The sequence below is a fragment of the Natrix helvetica genome, assembly GCF_964273705.1.
Source record: "Natrix helvetica genome assembly, chromosome: 1".
Lineage (NCBI taxonomy): Eukaryota > Metazoa > Chordata > Lepidosauria > Squamata > Natricidae > Natrix > Natrix helvetica.
This window is the reverse complement of record NC_138548.1, coordinates 198,041,413-198,066,613: the sequence shown is the minus strand read 5'-3', so window position 1 is coordinate 198,066,613 and position 25,201 is coordinate 198,041,413. Positions and strand designations below refer to the sequence as shown.

The window sequence follows — 25,201 nt, the reverse complement described above, 5'->3', positions numbered from 1 at the left end:
GAGAAAGGGGCGCTTGTTTTGAGCGCCCCTTTCCCTTTTTTCTTTTCGACCCACAATGATTAGGGAGAATCCTGAAGTCAGGTGGCAATGTCTTGTGGTAGGAAAGGTTTAGCGGGAGCCTGGAGGGTGTTTTGATTGCGATTCTCTAGCCGCTCTGTAGTCCGTGTCCAGCAAATATGCGACGCTGCACGGCACTTAGAAACTACTGCCCGGCGTATTCCAGGTACGTGCGCGGCCGCGCACCTTAGAAGGAACAGTGGCCTCAATTACCACCTGCGGCTGAGACGAGGGTTCGCTTAGTGATGTCTCAGTTCCTAAGACCATTGAAAATATGTGTTTTCTGATGGTCTTAGGCGACCCCTGTGAAAGGGTCATTTGAACCCCAAAGGGGTCGCGACCCACAGATTGAGAACCACTGATTTAGAGTCAGATGTTAATAATTTCTTTTGCCAACCTTGATTTCAGTACTGTGATTATGATCCAAGGAGAACAACCTTTTTTTTCTTGCAGACTTGGGGTACGGCTCAGGGCTGCAATCTGATAGCTCCATCAAGCCGTATTACTTCACCATTTAGCATAGGATTCTCCGCTATGCATTGTACCAGATGAGCATATTCTTCTGGAGCCCCAAGGCGACCTGGGAAAGGCACCTGTCGTTCCAGGGATGTCCGAACATTTTCAGGAAGTTTCCCCAGAAGAGGCGTCTCAAAAAGCCCTGGAAGAAACAAATGCTGCTCAGGGCTGCTCCTCCTGGTGCTACACATTGTCACCCCTTTGAACTACTAACCCAACAAAGTAAATTAATGAAACAATCCAACTTGATTATGAAAACGTATGTTTGCATAATCTAATAAATAACAGAAAGGCTTCGGTCAGGGGTGGGGTCTGGCAGTCGCTACTGCCGGTTCACTCATGGCTGAACACCTTTTAAAAGGTGGACTTTTCTCTCCTAGGGCTTAGATTCAGAGCGGTTCTGGTTACCTGGTGCAATGGTAACAACACGAATGCCAATAGAGGCAAGATCTCGGGCGATTGGCAGGGTCATTGATACAATGCCTCCTTTGGAAGCCGAATAGGCAGCCTGTCCCACCTGCGTAATGGGAAAAAAAGGGGGCTTAATGGCCTCAAAATGACATAATAAAACATACTCGCTTGCTATGAGCATATAGATCGTCCTCACAGTACGGCCACATTTGGGCTTGGAATTTACGTTGCTAAGTGATGTGGTCATAAAGTAATAGCTGCAACATTTGTCACCCCACTGATGTGTTGGTCATTGTGGGAGATGGAGGGAGTTCCAAGGAGGATGGGAATGCCACGGGAGAGTGGGAGAGGCTCTGGGACGCCCAGCACCAGCCATGCAAGAGTTGGGGGGATATTCTGCAGTGCGATACAAGCTCAGAGGCAGGGGAAAAGAGGATGCAGGGAAGCTGGGAAAAGAATACCATGCAACTCCAAGACTTCTTGATACACACAGCTCTGGGGATGCAAGAAGCCCCTTAAGATACAGCACAGTGCAAAGCCCAGCCCCAGCCTGGCTCAGCAGTGCAGCACAAAGCGGACTTTTTCACATGCCGTGGGTCATGCCAAAAAGAAGAAAGCCGTGAGCTGCAGCAGAACTCCCAGCCCAATCCAGCAGCATGATGTAAAGGGGCTTCTTGCTGTCCTGGGAAGCTGCAGCTGCCCTAGCTGAGTCCCAGCTTCAGTCACCCTTACCATCCTGCACTCTACCACCCCAGCTAACTGTCGCCACCTTTTCTTACTCCGACTGCTGGTGAGGCCTGCCTGACCTGACCTTTTTCCGAGGCAGCTGCTGGCCATGTGAGGCTCTTTCCCAGGTCTTGTCAGGAAACTACTATGCACAATCCAGGGAGGAATGTGGCCAGCAGCTGCTTTGTCAACAGTGGGAGAAAGAAGATGGAAAAAATCAGTTAGGGCATTAAGGGCTGCGGAGTGCAGGGGGCCCAAAGGGCAGATGGAAGGAAGAAAGGTGGGTAGGAGGAGTTGAATTGCCCCTGTAATCGTAAGTGCAGGCAATCTGCCAAACTCCTGAATGTTGATAACATGACTGCAGCGACGCTATAAACAGCTGTAACTTTTGAGACCAGTTGTAAGTCCCTTTGTTCAGCCCCATCATAGGTCTTAGCAGTGGCTGAACAAATGGTCATAAGCAGATGAAGTTTTTTTTTTGAAACATAGAAGGGAAGTTCTGATTGGAATGCCAAGCAGCATTGTAATAAAGTTGCTGGAGTTAAGGAGAGCCAAAGGAAAGGAAATGGCAAGAAAGAAAAAGAACTGGAAATAAAAGTGATGGGGCCAACTTCAAATGTAGGATTAATGCAGGTGGCATTTAAAAATCACATGAGGCATGACATGCTGACACTCCGCACCAAGGAGCATAAGCCCTCTCATTCCTTCTTCCCCAGCCCAACTGTTCTATTGTCCTTCAGGTCTAGAAGGTCACTTGACTGAGTTAATGGTTAATTCCCATTACAAAAATGCAAACTCTCTTACTATATTGATAGGATCACTTATTTTGCCCGCTCACCCCAAAATATGGTTTCTGAAGCACCCATATTTTAATGCGCCTGTATTATAAGAAGATTGACATGTTCATCTATATTCATTCTATTTAAATTATGGATTCCTGGCCTCTGCCAATGAAGCTACACCGACCAAAGAAAGTTTAGCTTAGGATTTACCTGGCCTTCAAAGGCAGCGACGCTGGCAGTGTTGATAATCACTCCTCTCTGTCCATCTGAGTTTGGCTCATTTTTACTCATCACACTTGCAATCAGACGAATCACATTGAATGTCCCAACAACATTGACCTGAAAAACAGAAATGAAATCCAAGAACTCAAAATTATGTTTCCCTCATCCAAGCCAGCACTGCCAGGCAAGATAATTGCATCACCCCAACACAAGAAACTTGTGGCTAAGGAAATATTATGCCTTCGTTCTGAATGGTCCTCTAAAAGAAAATTCAATTCTGCCAGTGTTTAGATAGCTATTATGAAAGCATCCAAGGAAGAGGAACTTGCAGGTTTGAGAGAAGGCAAAATATTCTCAAGACAAAACCTGGATTAAAAAATGTACTGGAGTTTAAAAGCCATTAAAACCCCTAGTAATCTTGCAGAAAGGAGCTAAAAACTGGGTGGTGAAAGGGTATAAAATAAACTATTCTGGAAAACAGCATACCAGTTGGCTAAAGTCCTGAAGAGGAGCACTACAACAATTTTAATGCAATTTAACTGGTAAATTATCTAAATCTTTCCTGCCAAGATGGCTTCCGCCCCCATTAGGTCTGGCAGGAGATACATGTTCTGAGTTCTGTCGATTAAGAATCACTATCTGCCAGGAAAAGTGTTTATTCTGTTATGGTACCCATTCTTTGGAAGATCATCCCCCCAAAGATCACACTGGTCCCAAACCCTACTTGCCTATAGCAAGGCATGGTTTTCTCACTGAGCTTGAGAATCCCAATGTGTGGCAGAGGCCATGCAATGTTTGTGTTGGTTCTATTTTTACCTCAGCTGAAGATTATATCTGGGTTATTTTTATTGTTTGTTTTTTTTAAAAAAAATTATTTTTGAACAAACACAAGCAGACAAAACACAACAAACACCACAAAATATCTTCCATTACAAATTGTAAAGAGTGTGTCAATTGGTTACAAAGAGCTTTCGTGCATCCCTTCCACAGTCATCACCTACAATTCTTATCAAGTTATATGTTTTAAATCAAATATATTTATATATATTACTATCATCATACCTCAATCTTCATAGGACTATGATTGTTTTTACGTCCCTTTATATACAATATTCCATATATCTATTTTCAATATCATCCAGCAACATTACATCTTTATGAAACTTTCTAAATAAAAATTAATTACACTTAATAACAAAGTTTCTAGACCTTTCTTAATCACTGTTTACAATTTATATCCAATTTCTCTTTTATCATGTCAATACAAATATTACATTATTATCATTATCAATCATTTATTTAACAATATCCGGCATTTCATTTTGGGGGTGGGGGGTTCCTAGTTTAACTAAATTTGACTTACTCTTTCTTTTTAACATTATAAACTTTTATACATAACAGAGTTTCTAAACTTCCTTTTATGATCACCATTTAGAATTTATACTAAATTTCCTCTTATCAAACCAATACGTGTCCATTGTTACCACTATCAATTATTTACCTAACTATATCCATTATCACTTCATTTTTAACACAATGCTCTAATTTTAACAAAATTTGACTAATATTTTGTTATTAGTTTTCATATCTCAACCTGTGTCTTTCCAGTAATAGTGCAGTCTTATGTCTTTTGCCATTTGTGGAATTAGTCTTCTGGTTATTTCCTTAATCAAATTTGTGTGGACTTCTCTTTGCAACTTGTTGCTTTTTACATATCTTGTAAAATCTTGAGACTCTCCATCAGCTTCTTTAATCAGTTTATCTTTGGTTATCAATAGTGCTTCTAACAAAATTTCTCTCCTTAGATCCATCAATTCTTCTCTTTTTTCTTCTTCTATACCTTGAAATCTGGGATAGAGCTCCTTTCCATCTATCTTTCCTTTGCATGTTCCACTCTTTCCATCACCAACCACACTCAGTTCACTGTCAGAATCTACAATTATCTTGCCTCTTTGTTCATTTTTCCCTTGGGTTTTTGGACTCTAACTTCCACTTTTTCAATTTGCTGGATATCTTCAATTTTTCCATCGAATTTCACTGCATTACAATCTATATTTCCCAATCTCTTCTCAATTCTCTCTGTTGTTTCTAATAATTTTTGAATTTCAAGCATAATCTGTTGTAATGTTATGGTTTCTTTTTGGCGTTGTGCCATACTTCCAACTAGTAAACACTAGTTTCAAAACAAGGTTTTGTTTTCACTTCTCTCCAATTGCCAGACAAGCATCCAAAGAGCACCTGTATAAACAACTCATGCTCTTCTCCTTATCTCTTCTGTAAACAAGCTGAAGCCTTTAAAGTGCAAAGTCAAAATGATCAAAGAGAAAAAAGAGAAAGCAATATTTCCAGGACTCAACCTCCAACCTCCAAGTGGCAGTGTAACTTCTTTTCCTTCTGATGTTACTACCCTTTTTATATTCCTTTTGTATATTCTATTATATTCCAGGCTTAAAAGAAACAAAATTCTTAAATGGAGCAAAATAAGGAGAAAAAACCCATCCAAACCAATATTATAAAAATAAAGAAAAAGATTTAATCCATAGGTAAAAAAAGAAATAGAAGAAGAAAAACCAATACTTTCACTTTAAAAAGTAGGAAATATTTCCAAAACTTCCATCCATTAAAAAAAGGATAACACACTGTCCAATATAGCTTAATTTTGCCGCTTATTTTCTTTTCTTTGCAAGTTTAATTTAGCTTTGAATTTTGTGGGGCAGTCTCTTTTATAACAATAAAATTTCCTCACCAGATGGACGCTTTTTCTCTTTCCGCTTTCCTTCTGTTGCGGAGCTGTCCCCACTTCAGCAGCTTTTGGCTTCGCTTCTGTCGCCGGCAAGAAGAGATTCTCTTGGATCAATCAGGGACTTTGCGATCTACCTGAGATCAGCAAGACATACTCTTCCCTGTCACTGTCTCTTTGGGATGGTTTAAGTCCAAAAGGACTGTCCAGTGGCAAAAGTATTGATTGCGATCTCAGAGCTCCAAGATCGCACGTCGTACCATTGTGACGTCAGCTCCTGTCTCCTGTCTTATTTTTATTAAGGCAGCCAGGTTAATTTTAAAAAATAATAAATTGGAAGTACTTGGAATAAGATCAAATAACAAATGTATAATGAGCCAAGGTGTCTGTCTCATAACATACTCACGTTGATGATTCTCTGGAAGTCATCCAAACTATGAGAATGATCTTTATCCACATTGTACGTCTTCGATATCACTACAACTGCAGCACAATTCACTCCAATATCTATATGTCCAAATTTCTCCTTTGCTGTGGCCAGTGCAGCCTTCACATCTAACTCTGATGTTACCTGAATGAAGACAGTTTTGAGAGTATGATCCAAATCTGCTGTTACATTCTTTTTCCACATCCCTACCCACACCTGGGGAGAAAACCCCAGCTCCCCATCAAACAATCTTTACATTAGCTGGCGTAAAGATGCATCTGTCTCCCAGCGACTTGGCCATGCTTTCGCCATCAGACGTTGGCAGGTCCACAATCACAGCACTGCCCCCCTGTTGTATTAATCGTTCCACTGTGGCACGGCCCAGTCCAGAAGCCCCACCAGTCACAAAGCCAACCATGCCCTGGTGGGTAAAGAAAATAATAAGATTACTACCTCACAGGGGTTTGGTTGTGGAGAAAATAGGAGAAGGAAAGTGTGTTGGATATGTTGGCCACCATGAGTTATTTGTAAAAATAAAAGGTGGGACACAAATAAATAAAATAACTACAGACTTGACAGGCAGTACAATTGGTAATGCAATACAATTCCATGTGTCTGTCTCATAACTAGATATGTGCCTCCAGACTTCCCTCAGTATAAAAGGCAGTCCAGTATTTCCAAAAGAAAATTTTGCTCTTTCTTGAAAAGCAAGAGTAATGAGTTTCAAGTCCTTCCTCCTCTCCTCTGCCCTTGTCTTTTTCTCCTGGAAACAATGGTAACAGAATTGCCTCATGTGACCATTTGGGAAAACAGTTTCTTCCTGGACAGGTTTAGTACAGAAAAGTGGTCAGTTTGTAAAATGACCATTTTCCCAGCAAAACTGTCTGGCATCTGTCTGAATGAGAAACAAAAACTAACTCCATAACCCTTTGGGGAGGGGGAGACTGCTTTTATTTCTATTTGTTCAGCCTGCCGCTGAACAGATGAAGGACAGAAAAATACAACGTTCAGAAATGTATCAGAGGTGGTTTCTGTAAAAGATTGGCCGAAGGATGAGGCAGGACGCAGTCTGAGGCAACTAACAGCCAACTTTTATTACAGGCAAACAGCAACGTATTTACAGCAGTGAGTTCAGCACCTTTCCTGCCTGACAGCTATTTATACGGAGCTGTCAGGCAGGGCAACCAATCAGAGGCTCTTGACAGCCGGCGCTCAGCCAAGCCGCGTCTTAGCCAATCAGGCACGGTTTGCCTGTTGCTGGCTGCTAGGACACAACAGTTTTTTCCATGTGTTTTGCCAAATATGCATTCAGTTGGAAGAACACTTCTTGACAGTGGCAGTCTTTGATCTATGGAGATTCTCAATTATCCAGGTCACGGTTGTCCCAAATATGCTTTTCCAAGGCAGCTGGACTTTTCTTGGTTTGGTTTCTCATCCAAGAAGTGAAACGTTTTCAAAGAAAATACCAGTTACGTTTTGGAAAAGCACCTTTGGACAATATTTGATCTGATTAAATATTACCTAGATTAGGAAAAATGATTAGGAAGATTAGCTAGATTAGGAAAAATGCTTGAAATTATTCTACAGTTGAAACTGACCTATGCCGTATGTATTGCATTTGCTGTGATTGTACTGCATTTACTATTCTAGTTCATTATTTCTCAGGATAATTACCGGTACATAGAAAACTCCGAATGCTAAAATGCAATGTGTTCTTCAGATCCTCCTTTCCGCCACCCAAGACTGGGGATTAATTCCTCTGGTCCCTTTCTCTACTCGGTGACGGTGGGAGCGGTATCCCCCAATTTCTTCTTCCCTGCTGCGATCTTCCGTGGTATTAACATGAATCCTATCCCCCCACCCCCATAGCCAAGTCCAGTCGCGGCGTCCCACATAGCCTTGCCTATTTATTACCTTCAGGCTCCTCAATGCCGCCGCCGCCGCCATGCTGCTCTGCAAAGGGTCGACTTTCAGGCCCCGCCTCCCAGAGAGGCGGCGGCGGAGGCGGCGGCAAGAGTTGATTGATGATCCCTCAAGGTTGGATTTGTACCCAATCCTACTTTTAGCCACAGAACCCCGTTCTTCTTTGGTTTTACCCACACATCTATGTCAAGTCCGATCTTGATGAAGAACCTCTTCATTTGGCAAAAGGGCTGTTTTTTTTTAATCTTGGTTCAGGGCTTCAGAGCGCAATCTTACATAGATACAGCATTTAGGACGCTCTTGTTCTTTTTTGCAAGAGTGCCTCTAAGAGAGAGTTGCGACTATGTTCAGCTAAACTCAATCGCTCCCTGGGGTGGGTGTGTAAAATTAGACCTTAGGCACTCTGAAAGAAACTGGTAAGTGATTATGCTGATGATCGAAGTGGACCTATTCTGACACTGGAAAACTATGCAAATCGAGAGCAGTTAGGTATTTGGCTGAGAAACTACAAAACTAGACTAAAAAGTTGTTTAAAAAGAGAACCTGTAAAAAGACAGTGGCAATCTACTTGTATATTGGTGCTAAGAAAACCAAACAGATGTGCGCAAAAAAGTAACCAGGAGTGGAGCTTACATACAAGTCACTCTCCATGAACCCAAAATTATGGGTTTGTAAATATTTTTATTCAATTGTATTCTTGTTCTCAGCAGTATTAATGCTTAATAAGCTTATGGCTAAAGTTAACATAGAAGCCATGACTTTCTTTTAATATATTTAGATGGTCCTATTGGTGGCTAATGAGCATCCATTTTACATTAGATATCAGGGAGTTAAGATTACCTATAAATGTACATTAAGAAAAATGTATGTAAAACTTTATAAAAATGTATATTGAGATATTTAATGTACTGTAAATCTAAATCAGATTTTTTCAGTTTTGCTTCATGACTCCTTGTAAAATTAGGTATTTAGTAGCAATCTTCAGTCTAATTTGCTCAGTTGGAAAGAGGGCAAGGGAATGACTGAGGTTGGTTGTAAAAATTACTAGCTTTGCCCCTAAGTGTTACTTACCGGTATATGCAACTTATATAGGAGACCGTAAATAAAATCATTAGTTGGGGTCTACAAATTTCAATCTGGATCACAATAGACAAGGTAGGTATTCAATCCAGATGAATAATGCACTGTATCACTTACTGGCAACACAGAAAAGTTTTTCTTTCCAATTTGCTTTAAGTTGTTGCGTGGACTGAGTGTTTTGTATCATTTTATTCTCCTATTCCATCAAACTCTCTAGCTTAACTGAAGGAAAAACAGATACATGTAATCAGTCACTGGGTCACTGGCTATTAGCAACTGGCAAAATTTATAACTATAATCCAAATCATTCATGAAGTAGTGTGATAGCTGCAGCTTTCATTTACAATGAGTTTGATCTGTGCAACTGATTTCAGGACATATAGATGTATGAATGACAGCTGATAAATTTGAATTGGTAAGCTATAGCATCTATCATTGATATAGTAGTAGAACAATAGATTTTTCTAGTCAGGTATGCGTAAAGTTAAAATGAAATAAACCCTTATAGAGAACAGGATGTGCCAGTAATAAATGCACTTAATTATTCACTAGCCATGAAGTTCCACACACGTGCTTAAAAACCACACTCTATTCATAAATCGTATTAATACAAATTATAAAAGACAACCTTTCAAATGGGAAAAGTGTATTTCAAGCTATGGAAAAGAGTAAATTTATTATTTTGTTTTGTAACCAATTTTTGACTTATTCAAGCAGTCAGATGTATTTTTCAGGATGTATTTACATATCCTCGGTTGCTCCACTTTATTTCCTAGGGAGGAAAAAAACCGATGGAACCGTCTTTCCAAGTTGAACTATTTCAGAAAACAAAAACAGACTGCATGTTTAAATGCTTCCCAATACCAACCTTCTCATATACTTGAAATATTAGTATCTCTATGAGAAATTGAAGATGCAATTGTTCATCCTAATGAGACAAGTAGGAGAAGATGCTAAGCATCAAACAATTAAGGGGGTGCTTGCACATAGTGCTCCCAAAAGGGCAGAGAGAGAAATGCAGTCAATACAATAAATAAAGATACAAAATAATCTATGTGACCGCTGCTGATACACCCCATCTTTTGCCATGTCCAAGTGCAATTGGTCAGCATCAAAGTGCCACTGAGGTCCCCATAGTAAAGTCCAACCAGATACACTGTTCTTTTATAAGCTAATCTAGCCATCTTCTTCCACCTCGGAATCCTTCCCATCTGGCTCCTCTCGGGAGGACTTGGATCCAGCAATATCATCTTCTTGGCCACTTAATACCTCTTCTACCACTTCACCTGTGTTAGTAAATAAGATATGTCAATATTTGAAGCAGCTGATGAAAAATACTCCCTCTTTACCCATGTTTCCAATATTTAAATGACTGAATCCTCCTTTATTTCTCAGTGGCTTTTGATACCATCAATCATGGTATCCTTCTGGGCTGGCTCTGAGGGATGTTTTGGGGTGGGGTATGTGTGTGAGGTGGAGAGACATTGTTGTTCAGTGTTGTTTCTCTTTCCTAATAAGGTTGATTCCATTCAATGGAGTGGGAGAAAATCTGCTTGGAAGTCATTCCTCTGATTTCTTCTCCCCACTTTCCTTTAATCTACTGTGAAGATTGAGAAACCCTGCTCTAGACAATATCTTAAACATATAGGCTACTTGCCCTGTGAATCTACAGTTAAGGAAAAAGAATGGAGGTAAATGAACCTAATAATAACCACTGCCTAACAATGTCTCCAGTCTCTCTTCACTAATGGATCTTTTTCCTAACAGTTATTTCGGGGAAAGAATATGGTCTTGTAAAAATCCTCATTTAGAGTATATTATCTTTCCCTTTCCTTGAGGCTATTAGTCAGTGTATTTCCTTTGCCCATAATTGTATGAGAGGGACAGGTGACAAAACTTGGAAGCCAGCTAATTCGTTCTTACACATCTTGCAGTTTCAACTGTTGGAAAGTGCTTCACACATCCTGTATCTCAGTGAATCCTTGAAAAAGCTCAGGTTTGTGTGAGCTCCATCTAGATACTGTATGTGGCAATGCGGGGCAGAAGTTGAGAGTACAGTACAATAACTTGCTTACATCTCCTGTTTCAGTTTCTGGGGTGCTGAAATTGGGAACCAGGGATTGCCCTTCCAATGGATCTGTTCTCACGTTTCATGTGCAGAGACTTCGGCAACTTGAAAGGCAACGGGACGCTGAGTGGGACAGACAGAGGGAACTGGCAGGCCGTGCAGCCATGCAGATGGAGGAACAGGAACGCCATTTCCGTGAGCAACTGAAGAAGAGCCTGGACAATTACAACCATGAATTGGCTGATGCACAGAAAGCCAAGTAAGTAGTCCAGGGGTAAAACATTACACAGAAGTGTGAAATGCATTTCCCTGGGTTTGAGCTAGCCTAGCGGGCAACAGAGTGAGAAATTGGTAAGATGCGAAAGAGCAGAGCTCTGCAAGCACCATCTTTGAACTACTGTTTGGCATGCTGGGAATACTTCCAATTAAAACATTATCATCTGAAAGGCCTCCAGAATATGCCTGTTCTGTTGCAGCCTCTGCTCTCTGGAATGAGCTTCCCCAGGAGCCAATTCAAAACACACACACACACACACACACACAAACCAATCCTGCTGACATTTCAAATGGCCTGAAAGCCTTAGTTACTTCAACTAGGCCTTTGGCAAGAATAATTAAAAGCCCCGTTGGGTTATGTGGGCTTGTTTTTCCTCCTGTCTGGTTCTTTCTCTTTTATTCTTTCTTGTTTGTTCCCATATTGCTTTATTAATGATTATTATTTGTGAACCAATTATACTCGTTGGGAGGTATACAGATTTCATTAATAATAACATGGCTTCAAAATTAAGCTGCAGATGGAAAGCTGTATGCTAAAAAAACCAAAACAGGCTGCCTGGAAGTCAAACATTAATTTTTATACCTTTCTCAACCTTTTTTTCCTGGGCTGAATGTTGAAAAAAATATGCTGCTCATAACTATCTAAAAAGACCCACTTACTCAGCCAGGAGCCCAGAGGCATCAAGACGCTATCTGTAGTTACTCAGTTATAGAAATGCATTATACACACGTCTGGTTTTTATGTATTCCTAGATTAAATTCTGTCCATGAAGGATTTCAGCCCAGGGACAAATGAGGTGATAATCTTTTCCATACAATCTGACTACATTCTTTTCTTTGACAGCTTGAGGTATCTGGAGAAAGAAGTCTACACCAATGCACCCACAGCCCACTATTATTTACAGTTTAATACTAGCAGCCGCTGATGGGAGATGCAGCTGGCAACAGTTTTGGTGTGCAAAATAAAGTTGGTTTTCTCATGGAAAAAGAACGTCTCCAGTGGCTGTAGAAGAGAGGTACCAGCCTGGGCCTGAAATGTAGCCTGGGCCTGTTTAAATGTGACCATGCAGAGCTTTGCAATTTGGGGAGGGGTACTTTCAAGATCAGATGTTTGTTATATGAAACATTACACAAAATATGTATGGATATATACCATATTCAGAGAATAAAAATGTCAAATATTGATTGTCTAATGGTTTTATAATAGTTTGCTTGTTATCTCCTTAACAAAGAAGAGCCATCGTACAATCAAAGCTAACTATGATCCCGTAGGGTTTGCTTCATGATCTCACATGGGTTAAGTACTTAGGTTACATGTATCTGCATTTGCAACAAGCCAAAATGACAGATGTGTGGTGACAATATTATCCTGTAAATGCTGCAATTGTACACTTGCATATGAACTTGCAGGATACAAGTTGTAAAGTTTGAATTATGATGCATTTTTTATCCACGTTTGTGCTTATAGTACAGGCAGTCCTTGTTTAGCGACCACAGTTGGAATTGGCAGTTCTGTCCTTAAGGAAAGCAGTCCCTAAATGGGGAATCACAGGTGGGAAATGGTGTCTTCCCTTTTCCGCTCTGACCCCTTTGCCTGGACAGCCAACTTGAAACTGACAGGGCCAATCAGTTTCCTACACAATTTGCCTTCTAACCATTCCCCCATCCTTTGGAATGCTCATCCCAGTGCTGGGATAATTAGCAAAAAGGGGATTAATCTGGAGAGGAAGTTTACAAGAGAGTAAGCATGCACACAATGGGGACTACACATTGAAAAAAGTACAGTGGGGCTGGCAGCCATAAATATACTCTGCGCACCACCTGGTGTATTATGTCTGCTTATTCTCTTGTAATCCCTTCCTCTCCAATCACTCCACTTTGCAATGAAGGGAGAAAATAACAGGCACAGGACAATGCTTACTCACTGTAATGGCAATCGCATGACTGAGGGTTGGTACTCTACATGGGGCTTCCCTTGAAATGCACCCGGAGGCTACAGTTGGTCCAGAACGCAGCCGCGCGGGTAATTATGGGGAGTACTAGGTACTCCCATGTGACACCGTTCCTGCGCGAGCTGCACTGGCTTCCTGTGGTCTATCGGGTGCGTTTCAAGGTTTTGATAATAATCTTTAAAGCGCTCCATGGCTCAGGACCTAGTTACTTGCGGGATCGTATTCTGCCCCATACATCCCTGCGACCAATCCGCTCGCACAGAGAGGGCCTCCTCCAGGTGCCGTCCACTAGACAGTGTAGGGGGGCGGCGCCTAGGAGTAGAGCCTTCTCTGTGGCAGGCCCAGCCCTGTGGAATGACCTCCCTCCGGATATTAGGAATACCTCTGACCTCCACTCCTTTCGTATTAAGCTTAAGACCCACCTATTCCAAGCAGCTGGCCTGGCTTAACTTTGATTTAACCATATCGCTCCTGACGGGTTTTTATTGGGTATTTTAATTATATTTAATTATCTAGGGGTTTTTAAATACTGTATTTTAATTGTTTTATTTGTTAGCCGACCTCCTCCTTGTGTATGTCTCGGTATATGTCTTTGTTATATGTTTGTTTTGTCCACATATTTATTTCATATGTTTCGTTGTACGCCGCCCCGAGTCCTTCGGGAGAGGGTGCGGCTAAGAAATAAATATTTTTTATTATTATTATTATTATTATTATTATTATTATTATTATTATTATTATTATTATTATTATTATTACTGTATAAAAGTTATAAATGCAGGCATTGACTGTAGTTATTTTTTTCAGCACTATCGTAACTGTAAACAGTCACTAAACAAGGCAGTTGGTAAGCAAGAACTATCAGTATAAGAAAATAAGTTGATGACTGGAACCAAGCAAGTCATTCTGCTCCAGAGAAGCCACCATTCACTCTTTTCAAAGAGAAGAGCAAGAGAACCTTATGTGAAATCCCCAGATAAGATTTGAATTTTATTTCAAAAGAAAGATTTTCCGGAACCAAGATTGGAATTTTCTTGCCACGCATGTTTTGGAACTTCCCTTCCAATAGCTACTGGTGTTTTTCCTTCTCTGTTCTCCCCCCCGGTTTCCTTTGCATTTGGTTACCTTGAGACATTTTATGCTCACTCTTCTTTGAGAGAAATGAATATTACTTGAGCAGAGTCACAGCTGAGAAAAGTCATAAGACCAAAAAGCTATGTATTCATATAGTTCAATAAACCAGATGTAAGTAATATTTGTTACCATATATCTTTTATATGGCATTTGAGGGGGGGCACTTCAGAAACCCTGAAAAATTGGGGCAAAGCTCTGTGCACTTTGAAAAGGATTTTTTAAAAATATATTTAAACTGGCCCTTATTTTTCTCTTCATTAACTTAACTTAACTTAACTTTATTGGATTTCTAGACCGCCCCTCTCTCAAAAGAGACTCGGGGCGGTGTACAGTCATATTAAAATAGTTGAACAGTAAATATACATGTTATAAGTATACAATAAATAAATTAAACATAGGACTGGAGGAGGTAGTAGAAGTTCCCTGTACAATTTAGTTTAGATTAAAATTTGTTAAAAAATTAAAAAAAAGTTAAAAACATTAACCTTAAAAGCTATCCCAAATAAAATATCCGCCAGGAGGTAAGAGTAGAACTATAAGTGGGCCAGGCCGGCTAGTCGGAACAGGTGAGTCTTAAGTTTTTGTCGGAAGGAGCGGAAGTCGGTAGTAGTTCTAATATCGGGGGGGAGGTCATTCCAGAGGGTTGGGCCCATCACAGAGAAGGCTCTACTTCTAGGCGCCGCCCGTTGGCATTGCTTGGTGGACGGCACCCGGAGGAGTCCCTCCCTGTGTGAGCGAATTGGTCGCAGGGATGTATGTGGTAGAATGCGATCCCGCAGGTAACTAGGCCCTGTGCCATGGAGCGCTTTGAAGATGGTGATCAACACCTTGAAACGCACCCGAAAAACCACAGGTAGCCAGTGCAGCTCGCGCAGGAAAGGTGTTATGTGGGAGTACCTAGTACTCCCCATGATGGCTCGCGCGGCCACATTCTGAACTAGCTGTAGTCTTCGGGCACATCTCAAGGGGAGCCCCATGTAGAGAGCATTGCAGTAGTCCAGACGAGACGTCACCAGCGCATGAGTGACTGTGCGTAAGGCATCCCGGTCCAATAGGGGGCGCAATTGGCGCACCAGGCGAACCTGGTGGAACGCCCCCCTTGCCACGGCTGCCACATGGTCATCCATCGACAGCTGGGCATCTAGGAGGATGCCCAAGTTGCGCGCCCGTTCCACAGGGGGCAGTTGTTCGCCCCCTATGGCCAGTGATGGAATCAACTGGTTGAACCGAGGCGCCGGTAACCACAGCCACTCAGTCTTGGAGGGGTTAAGCTTGAGTCTGTTGTCCCCCATCCAGACCCGGACGGCTTCCAAACACCAGGACATCATTTCGACAGCCTCGTTGGGGTGGTTTGGGGTGGAAATGTACAGCTGAGTGTCATCAGCGTACAGATGGTATCCAACCCCAAAACCACGGATGATCTCACCCAGCGGCTTCACATATGTGTTGAACAGAAGGGGCGAGAGGACCGACCCCTGCGGCATCCCACAAGTGAGTGACCTCAGGGCCGACCTCTGCCCCCCTGCCAACACACATTGCATCCGGTCGGAGAGGTAGGAGCCGAACCACCGCAAAACGGTGCCCCCAACTCCCATCCCCTCCAGCCGGCGCAATTAAAGCAGCCTGACTGTTTTCAGGCCTCAGCACAAGCACGAAAAAGCAAATTTTCAGGCTGCTTTAAGGATTGGGCTTGCACCAAGTCCAAAGTGCATTTTCCAAATCACTTTCACAATATGTACAGCTCTGAAAGTTGCATTTATTAAACACTGCTTTTAATCTCGTATTTTTACAGTGTAGAAATAGCAATTTACATTCCCTCTCATCTCATTCCCTGCTTTTAAATATGTTAGGAACTATGCATAGAAAAAAAAGTCACACACACCAAGAAGTGGGTCTGGGTTGTCAAAATACAGAAATTCAATAAAAGAAGATAGACATCATGACCCCAACAGATTTATGTGTTAAAGTTATATAGTGATTTTTGCAATCAACAACTGCAAACATGGTTTACAACGTAGACTTTTCTTGATACCTGGACATTTGTGGTTTGATAAACCATGAATAAATACATCAGGATAATCCTAATATGTAACCTTAGCCAGAAACAATTGTCTCTTGTCTCTGTTTTTCAGAATTAGAGGGAAGTCTGTTGAAATAAATTGGAGACTGCATTAAAAATATAGCTTTCAGTATGGCTATTAGCAATGGGGGCATCAAGGGGAGCTTATACAGCAAGTGAAAGAAAAGAACAATATCTGATCAGTGATTTATTTAGAGTCAGATGTTAATCATTTCTTTTGCCAACCTTGATTTCAGTACTGTGATTATGATCCAAGGAGAACAACCTTTTTTTTCTTGCAGGCTTGGGGTATACGGCTCAGGGCTGCATTCGGATAGCTCCATCAAGCCGTATTACTTCACCATTTAGCATAGGATTCTCCGCTATGCATTGTACCAGATGAGCATATTCTTCTGGAGCCCCAAGGCGACCAGGGAAAGGCACCTGTCGTGCCAGGAATGTCCGAACCTTTTCAGGAAGTGTCCCCAGTAGAGGCGTCTCAAAGAGCCCTGGAAGAAACAAATGCTGCTCAGGGCTCCTCCTCCTGGTGCTACACATTGTCACCCCTATAAGTAGTAGCCCATAATGTATTGTGTGCTCCAGGAGTTAAGTAGCGAGTTCACTTTCCTAATAATCTTGTGCCATGCACTGCTGAAGTCTGAGATCTGATAAGGGATTGCTGAGGAGTCCTTTGAACTACTAACCCAACAAAAGTAAATTAATGAAACAATCCAACTTGATTATGAAAACGTATGTTTGCATAATCTAATACATAACAAAAAGGCTTCGGTCAGGGGTGGGGTCTGGCAGTCGCTACTGCCGGTTCACTCATGGCTGAACACCTTTTAAAAAGTGGACTTTTCTCTCCTAGGGCTTAGATTCAGAGCGGTTTTGGTTACCTGGTGCAATGGTAACAACACGAATGCCAATAGAGGCAAGATCTCGGGCGATTGGCAGTGTCATTGATACAATGCCTCCTTTGGAAGCCGAATAGGCAGCCTGTCCCACCTGCGTAATGGAAAAAAAAGGGGGCTTAATGGCCTCAAAATGACATAATAAAACATACTCGCTTGTTATGAGCATATAGATCGTCCTCACAGTACGGCCACATTTGGGCTTGGAATTTACGTTGCTAAGTGATGTGGTCATAAAGTAATAGCTGCGACATTTGTCACCCCACTGATGTGTTGGTCATTGTGGGAGATGGAGGGAGTTCCAAGGAGCATGGGAGAGTGGGAGAGGCTCTGGGACGCCCAGCACCAGCCATACAAGAGTTGGGGGGATATTCTGCAGTGCGATACAAGCTCAGAGGCAGGGGAAAAGAGGATGCAGGGAAGCTGGGAAAAGAATACACTGCAACTCCAAGATTTCTTGATACACACAGCTCTGGGGATGCAAGAAGCCCCTAAGATACAGCACGATGTAAAGCCCTGCCCCAGCCTGGCTCAGCAGTGCAGCACAAAGCGGACTTTTTCACATGCCGTGGGTCATGCCAAAAAGAAGCAAGCCCTGAGCTGCACCAGAACTCCCAGCCCAATCCAGCAGCATGATGTAAAGGGGCTTCTTGCTGTCCTGGGAAGCTGCAGCTGCCCTAGCTGAGTCCCAGCTTCAGTCACCCTTACCATCCTGCACTCTACCACCCCAGCTAACTGTCACCACCTTTTCTTACTCCGACTGCTGGTGAGGCTCTTTCCCAGGTCTTGTCAGGAAACTGCTATGCACAACCCAGGGGAGAATGTGGCCAGCAGCTGCTTTGTCAACAGTGGGAGAAAGAAGATGGAAAAAATCAGTTAGGGCATTAAGAGCTGCGGAGTGCAGGGGGCCCAAAGGGCAGATGGAAGGAAGAAAGGTGGGTAGGAGGAGTTGAATTGCCCCTGTAATCGTAAGTGCAGGCAATCTGCCAAACTCCTGAATGTTGATAACATGACTGCAGCGACGCTATAAACAGCTGTAACTTTTGAGACCAGTTGTAAGTCCCTTTGTTCAGCCCCATCATAGGTCTTAGGGGGAGGATATCATTCCTATACAGGGCTCATCATAGGTCTTAGGGGGAGGATATCATTCCTATACAGGGCTCTTTAATTCCAACGGTCGCAGGGAGGGGCAGATACGAGGACAGATTAAGAACTTATAGTCGGTTGGGAGACCGTGGTTGCTGGTTACACCCGGTCGCTTGTACCAATCCCCGCGGTCTAGGTGGTCAAGAGTTACAGACCCAGGGCCTGAGGCTGTTGTTATGCAATGCGAGGTCCGTTGTTAACAAGGCCCCCCTCATTCACGATCTAATTTTAGAGGGGGAGCCGGACCTCGCGGGAATAACGGAGACCTGGTTGGGCCACGAGGGAGGTCTTCCCCTCGTGGAAATGTGCCCACCAGGCTACCGAGCATTTCATCAGCCCCGGGCCCAGGGAAGGGGCGGTGGGGTGGCAGTAATTATTCGGGAGGACTTAGAGCCGAGGGAGTCTACTGCGCCACAGACGTCCGGATGTGAATCCCTTGTTGTGAAATGGGGCCCTGGGAGACAGTTGGGCCTGCTGATAGTATACCTGGCTCCTCGCTATACATCAGCGGCCCTGCCTGAACTCCTCGAGCTGATCGCATCGGTGGCGGTTGAGACCCCCAAACTTTTAGTGATGGGGGATTTTAACCTGCCATCGATGGGAGAAGCATCAGAGGGGGTTCGGGAGTTCATGGCTTCCATGACAGCCATGGACCTGACTCAAATGATTCAGGGCCCGACACACGAGGGAGGACACACTCTGGACCTCGTTTTTGTCTCTGGCCAGTGGTTGAGTGATCTGGGAGGAGGGGACTTAACCATCACTCCCCTGTCATGGTCAGATCACTCACTCCTTCGTCTTGACTTCCCTGGTGCTACCTCCCGCTGCGGGGAGGCGGAACCGGAAAGCACTAGATGGTTCCGCCCCAGGCGCCTGATGGAACCAGATAGGTTCCAGACGGAGCTTGGGCCACCTCCTGTAACCTTGACCCGCCCCCGGGTAGAGGACCTGGTGGTCGCGTGGAATAATGCGACTTCCGGGGCCTTGAACCGGGTGGCGCCTTTGCGGCCTCTCCGGCGGCAACGATCCACCCTGGCCCCTTGGTTTACCGAGGAGCTGAGGGTGATGAAATGCCACAAGAGACGTCTAGAGAGTCGTTGGAGATCCTCTCGTTCCGAACTTGATCGAACACAGGCACGAGCCCATTTAAGGACGTACCTTGTGGCATTGAGAGTGGCCAAACGCCAATATTGTGCCACTCTCATTGCATCCGCAGAGAACCGCCCTGCCGCCCTGTTTCGGGTGTCCCGCTCCCTCTTGTTTCAGAGGCCGCGGGAGGCCCCTCTACAGGGCAGAGCAGAGGAATTTGGGAAATATCTGCAGGATAAAATCGCTCAAATTCGGAAGGATTGGATCCCTGTTAGTGGTCCAATGGAGACGTCCGTGGCGAGTCTTGAGGAATCGACCTGGGAGGAGTTTGACTTGGTTGCCATCGAGGATTTGGACAGAATGCGTGGACGACTGCGACCCACCACATGTTTATTGGACCCGTGCCCTTCCTGGCTTGTACTGGCATCCTGGGAGGTTACACGAGACTGGCTCCTGGACCTAGTGAACGCCTCGCTGAGCGAGGGGTCTCTCCCGGACGCCTTGAAAGAGGCGGTGGTGAGACCCTTGCTCAAGAAGCCTTCCCTGGATCCTTTGGAGCTGGCCAATTATCGTCCTGTCTCCAACCTTCCCTTTTTGGCGAAGGTTGTAGAGAGTGTGGTGGCCTACCAGTTTCCACGGCATCTGGAGGAAAATGATTATCTAGACCCGCGCCAGTCCGGCTTCCGCCCCGGTCACAGCACGGAGACGGCCTTGGTCGCGTTGGTGGATGATCTCTGGAGGGCCAGAGATAGAGGTTGTTCCTCTATCCTGGTCCTATTAGACCTCTCGGCGGCTTTTGATACCATCGACCATGGTATCCTGCTGCGCCGGCTGGAGGGGTTGGGGGTCCGGGGCACCGTTTTGCGGTGGTTTGGCTCCTACCTTTCTGGCCGGACGCAGCCTGTGTTGGCAGGGGAGGAGAGGTCGACCCTACGCCCCCTTACTTGTGGGGTGCCACAGGGGTCGGTCCTCTCGCCACTCCTGTTCAACACATATATGAAGCCGCTGGGTGAGATCATCCGTGGTTTCGGGGTGGGATACCATCTGTACGCTGATGATACTCAGCTGTACTTTTCCACCCCGAACCACCCCAACGAGGCCATCGAAGTGATGTCCCGGTGTGTGGAAGCCGTACGGATCTGGATGGATGACAACCGACTCAAACTCAACCCCTCCAAGACGGAGTGGCTGTGGGTACCGGCTCCCCGGTTCAGCCAATTAATTCCATCACTGGCCATCGGGGGCATTCAACTTGCCCCTGTGGAGCGGGCGCGCAATTTGGGCGTCCTCCTGGATGCCCGGCTGTCCATGGATGACCATGTGACAGCCGTGGCAAGGGGGGCGTTCCACCAGGTTCGCCTGGTGCGCCAATTACGCCCCCTACTGGACCGGGACGCCTTACGCACAGTCACTCATGCGCTGGTGACGTCTCGCTTGGACTACTGTAATGCTCTCTACATGGGGCTTCCCTTGAAATGCACCCGGAGGCTACAGTTGGTCCAGAACGCAGCCGCGTGGGTAATTATGGGGAGTACTAGGTACTCCCATGTGACACCATTCCTGCGCGAGCTGCACTGGCTTCCTGTGGTCTATCGGGTGCGTTTCAAGGTTTTGATAACAATCTTTAAAGCGCTCCATGGCTTAGGACCTAGTTACTTGCGGGATCGTATTCTGCCCCATACATCCCTGCGACCAATCCGCTCGCACAGAGAGGGCCTCCTCCAGGTGCCGTCCACCAGACAGTGTCGAGGGGCGGCGCCTAGGAGTAGAGCCTTCTCTGTGGCGGGCCCAGCCCTGTGGAATGACCTCCCCCCGGATATTAGGAATACCTCTGACCTCCGCTCCTTTCGTGTAAAGCTCAAGACCCACCTTTTTCAAGTTGCTGGCCTGGCTCAACTTTGATCCAACTATATCGCTCCTGACGGGTTTTTTATTTGGGGTATTTTAATTGCATTCAATTTATTTAGGGGTTTTTAAACATTGTGTTTTTACTTGTTTTTATCTATCAGTTCACCTCCTCCTTGTATATGTTGTATATATGTCTTGGTATATGTTTTGTTATATGTATGTCGATATATTTATTTCCTATATTTTGTTGTACGCCGCCCCGAGTCCTTCGGGAGAGGGTGCGGCTAAGAAATAAATATTTATTATTATTATTATTATTATTATTAGCAGTGGCTGAACAAATGGTCATAAGCAGATGAACTGTATTCTGAAACATAGAAGGGAAGTTCTGATTGGAATGCCAAGCAGCATTGTAATAAAGTTGCTGGAGTTAAGGAGAGCCAAAGGAAAGGAAATGGCAAGAAAGAAAAAGAACTGGAAATAAAAGTGATGGGGCCAACTTCAAATGTAGGATTAATGCAGGTGGCATTTAAAAATCACATGAGGCATGACATGCTGACACTCCGCACCAAGGAGCATAAGCCCTCTCATTCCTTCTTCCCCAGCCCAACTGTTCTATTGTCCTTCAGGTCTAGAAGGTCACTTGACTGAGTTAATGGTTAATTCCCATTACAAAAATGCAAACTCTCTTACTATATTGATAGGATCACTTATTTTGCCTGCTCACTCCAAACTATGGTTTCTGAAGCACCCATATTTTAATGCGCCTGTATTATAAGAAGATTGACATGTTCATCTATATTCATTCTATTTAAATTATGGATTCCTGGCCTCTGCCAATGAAACTACACCGACCAAAGAAAGTTTAGCTTAGGATTTACCTGGCCTTCAAAGGCAGCGACGCTGGCAGTGTTGATAATCACTCCTCTCTGTCCATCTGAGTTTGGCTCATTTTTACTCATCACACTTGCAATCAGACGAATCACATTGAATGTCCCAACAACATTGACCTGAAAAACAGAAATGAAATCCAAGAACTCAAAATTATGTTTCCCTCATCCAAGCCAGCACTGCCAGGCAAGATAATTGCATCACCACAACAGAAGAAACTTGTGGCTAAGGAAATATTATGCCTTCGTTCTGAATGGTCCTCTAAAAGAAAATTCAATTCTGCCAGTGTTTAGATAGCTATTATGAAAGCATCCAAGGAAGAGGAACTTGCAGGTTTGAGAGAAGGCAAAATATTCTCAAGACAAAACCTGGATTAAAAAATGTACTGGAGTTTAAAAGCCATTAAAACCCCTAGTAATCTTGCTCAGATGATAAGAAGTAGGAAGGAGCTAAGAACTGGGTGGTGAAAGGGTATAAAATAAACTATTCTGGAAAACAGCATACCAGTTGGCTAAAGTCCTGAAGAGGAGCACTACAACAATTTTAATGCAATTTAACTGGTAAATTATCTAAATCTTTCCTGCCAAGATGGCTTCCGCCTCCATTAGGTCTGGCAGGGGGTACATGTTCTGAGTTCTGTCGATTAAGAATCACTATCTGCCAGGAAAAGTGTTTATTCTGTTATGGTACCCATCCTTTGGAAGATCATCCCCCCAAAGATCACACTGGTCCAAAACCCTACTTGCCTATAGCAAGGCATGGTTTTCTCACTGAGCTTGAGAATCCCAATGTGTGGCAGAGGCCATGCAATGTTTGTGTTGGTTCTATTTTTACCTCAGCTGAAGATTATCTCTGGGTTATTTTTATTGTTAAGGCAGCCAGGTTAATTTAAAAAATAATAAATTGGAAATATTTGTAATAAGATCAAATAACAAATGTATAATGAGCCAAGGTGTCTGTCTCATAACATACTCACGTTGATAACTCTCTGGAAGTCCTCCAAACTATGAGAATGATCTTTATGCACATTGTATGTCTTGAATGCCACTGCGACCCCAGCACAGTTCACTCCAATATCTATATGTCCAAATTTCTCCTTTCCTGTGGCCAGTGCAGCCTTCACATCTAACTCTGATGTTACCTGAATGAAGACAGTTTTGAGAGTATGATCCAAATCTGCTGTTACATACTTTTTCCACATCCCTACTCACACCTGGGGATAAAACCCCAGCTCCCCATCAAACAATCTTTACATCAGCTGGAGTAAAGATGCATCTGTCTCCCAGCGACTTGGCCATGCTTTCGCCATCAGACGTTGGCAGGTCCACAATCACAGCACTGCCTCCCTGTTGTATTAATCGTTCCACTGTGGCACGGCCCAGTCCAGAAGCCCCACCGGTCACAAAGCCAACCATGCCCTGGTGGGTAAAGAAAATAATAAGATTACTACCTCACAGGGGTTTGGTTGTGGAGAAAATAGGAGAAGGAAAGTGTGTTGGATTTGTTGGCCACCATGAGTTATTTGTAAAAATAGAAGGTGGGGCACAAATAAATAAAATAACTACAGACTTGACAGGCATTACAATTGGTAATGCAATACAATTCCATGTGTCTGTCTCATAACTAGATATGTGCCTCCAGACTTCCCTCAGTATAAAAGGCAGTCCAGTATTTCCAAAAGAAAATTTTGCTCTTTCTTGAAAAGCAAGAGTAATGAGTTTTAAGTCCTTCCTCCTCTCCTCTGCTCTGGTCTTTTTCTCCTGGAAACAATGGTAAGAGAATTGCCTCATGTGACCATTTGGGAAAACAGTTTCTTCCTGGACAGGTTTAATACAGAAAAGTGGTCAGTTTGTAAAATGACCATTTTCCCAGCAAAACTGTGTGGCATCTGTCTGAATGAGAAACAAAAACTAACTCCATAACCCCTTGGGGAGGGGGAGACTGCTTTTATTTCCATTTGTTCAGCCTGCCGCTGAACAGATGAACAGGGCAGAAAAACATAACTTTCAGAAATGTATCAGAGGTGGTTTCCTCCATGTGTTTTACCAAATATGTATTCAGTTGGAAGAACATTTCTTGACAGTGGCAGTCTTTGATCTATGGAGATTCTCAATTATCCAGGTCACGGTTGTCCCAAATATGCTTTTCCAAGGCAGCTGGACTTTTCTTGGTTTGGTTTCTCATCCAAGAAGTGAAACGTTTTCAAAGAAAATACCAAGAAAGGCCAGTTACCTTTTGGAAAAGCACCTTTGGACAATATTTGATCTGATTAAATATTACCTAGATTAGGAAAAATGATTAGGAAGATTAGCTAGATTAGGAAAAAATGCTTGAAATGATTCTACAGCTGAAACTGACCTATGCCGTATGTATTGCATTTGCTGTGATTGTACTGCATTTACTATTCTAGTTCATTATTTCTCAGGATAATTACCGGTACATAGAAAACTCCGAATGCTAAAATGCAATGTGTTCTTCAGATCCTCCTTTCCGCCACCCAAGATTCCTCTGGTCCCTTTCTCTACTCGGTGACGGTGGGAGCGGTCTCCCCCAATTTCTCCTTCCCTGCTGCGATCTTCCGTGGTATTAACATGAATCCTATTCCCCACCCCCCCTCCATAGCCAAGTCCAGTCGCGGCGTCCCACATAGCCTATTTATTACCTTCAGGCTCCTCAATGCCGCCGCCGCCGCCATGCTGCTCTGCAAAGGGTCGACTTTCAGGCCCCGCCTCCCAGAGAGGCGGAGGCGGAAGTGGCGGCAAGAGTTGATTGATGATCCTCAAGGTTGGATTTGCACCCAATCCTACCTTTAGCCACAGAACCCTGTTCTTCTTCGGTTTTATCCATGTCAAGTCCGATCTTGATGAAGAACCTCTTCATTTGGCAAAGGGGCTGTTTTTTAAATCTTGGTTCAGGACTTCAGAGCGTAATCTTACATAG

At 43.8% G+C, this 25,201-nt stretch overlaps 3 protein-coding genes across 7 annotated transcripts; 1 reads left to right on the top strand and 2 right to left on the bottom strand.

The window, feature by feature from the left end:
* Window positions 1-28: 28 nt before the first annotated feature.
* On the bottom strand, window positions 29-7,959 carry LOC309396926 (3-hydroxyacyl-CoA dehydrogenase type-2-like). 4 transcript variants are annotated; one of them, XM_081962506.1, is made up of 7 exons: window positions 7,796-7,959; window positions 6,138-6,302; window positions 5,857-6,025; window positions 5,461-5,537; window positions 2,703-2,831; window positions 982-1,090; window positions 29-715 (listed from the first exon to the last, which is right to left on the bottom strand). In XM_081962506.1, exons 1-7 carry the CDS (start codon window positions 7,826-7,828, stop codon window positions 525-527), a joined length of 873 nt encoding a protein of 290 aa, XP_081818632.1. In that variant the 5' UTR covers window positions 7,829-7,959; the 3' UTR covers window positions 29-524. The 4 variants fall into 4 exon arrangements, with proteins under 4 accessions (XP_081818632.1, XP_081818633.1, XP_081818635.1 ...); XM_081962507.1 differs by lacking the exon at window positions 7,796-7,959 and adding an exon at window positions 7,556-7,704; XM_081962509.1 differs by lacking the exon at window positions 6,138-6,302 and having other exon boundaries at window positions 7,796-7,862.
* Window positions 7,960-8,088: 129 nt separating this feature from the next.
* Window positions 8,089-12,212, top strand: LOC309396949 (RIB43A-like with coiled-coils protein 1). Of its 2 annotated transcripts, none has more exons than XR_014176180.1 (3): window positions 8,089-8,220; window positions 11,045-11,211; window positions 12,073-12,212. XR_014176180.1 is itself a non-coding variant. In XM_081962559.1 (3 exons), exons 1-3 carry the CDS (start codon window positions 10,570-10,572, stop codon window positions 12,152-12,154), a joined length of 255 nt encoding a protein of 84 aa, XP_081818685.1. In that variant the 5' UTR covers window positions 10,564-10,569; the 3' UTR covers window positions 12,155-12,212. The 2 variants fall into 2 exon arrangements, 1 of the variants encoding a protein (XP_081818685.1); XM_081962559.1 differs by lacking the exon at window positions 8,089-8,220 and adding an exon at window positions 10,564-10,575.
* Window positions 12,213-16,568: 4,356 nt separating this feature from the next.
* Window positions 16,569-25,080, bottom strand: HSD17B10 (hydroxysteroid 17-beta dehydrogenase 10). The gene is made up of 6 exons (XM_081962548.1): window positions 24,924-25,080; window positions 23,515-23,679; window positions 23,238-23,402; window positions 22,252-22,380; window positions 17,273-17,381; window positions 16,569-16,882 (listed from the first exon to the last, which is right to left on the bottom strand). The coding sequence occupies exons 1-6, from the start codon at window positions 24,954-24,956 to the stop codon at window positions 16,692-16,694; spliced, it is 792 nt and encodes a 263-aa protein (XP_081818674.1). The 5' UTR covers window positions 24,957-25,080; the 3' UTR covers window positions 16,569-16,691.
* Between the last annotated feature and the right edge of the window lie 121 nt (window positions 25,081-25,201).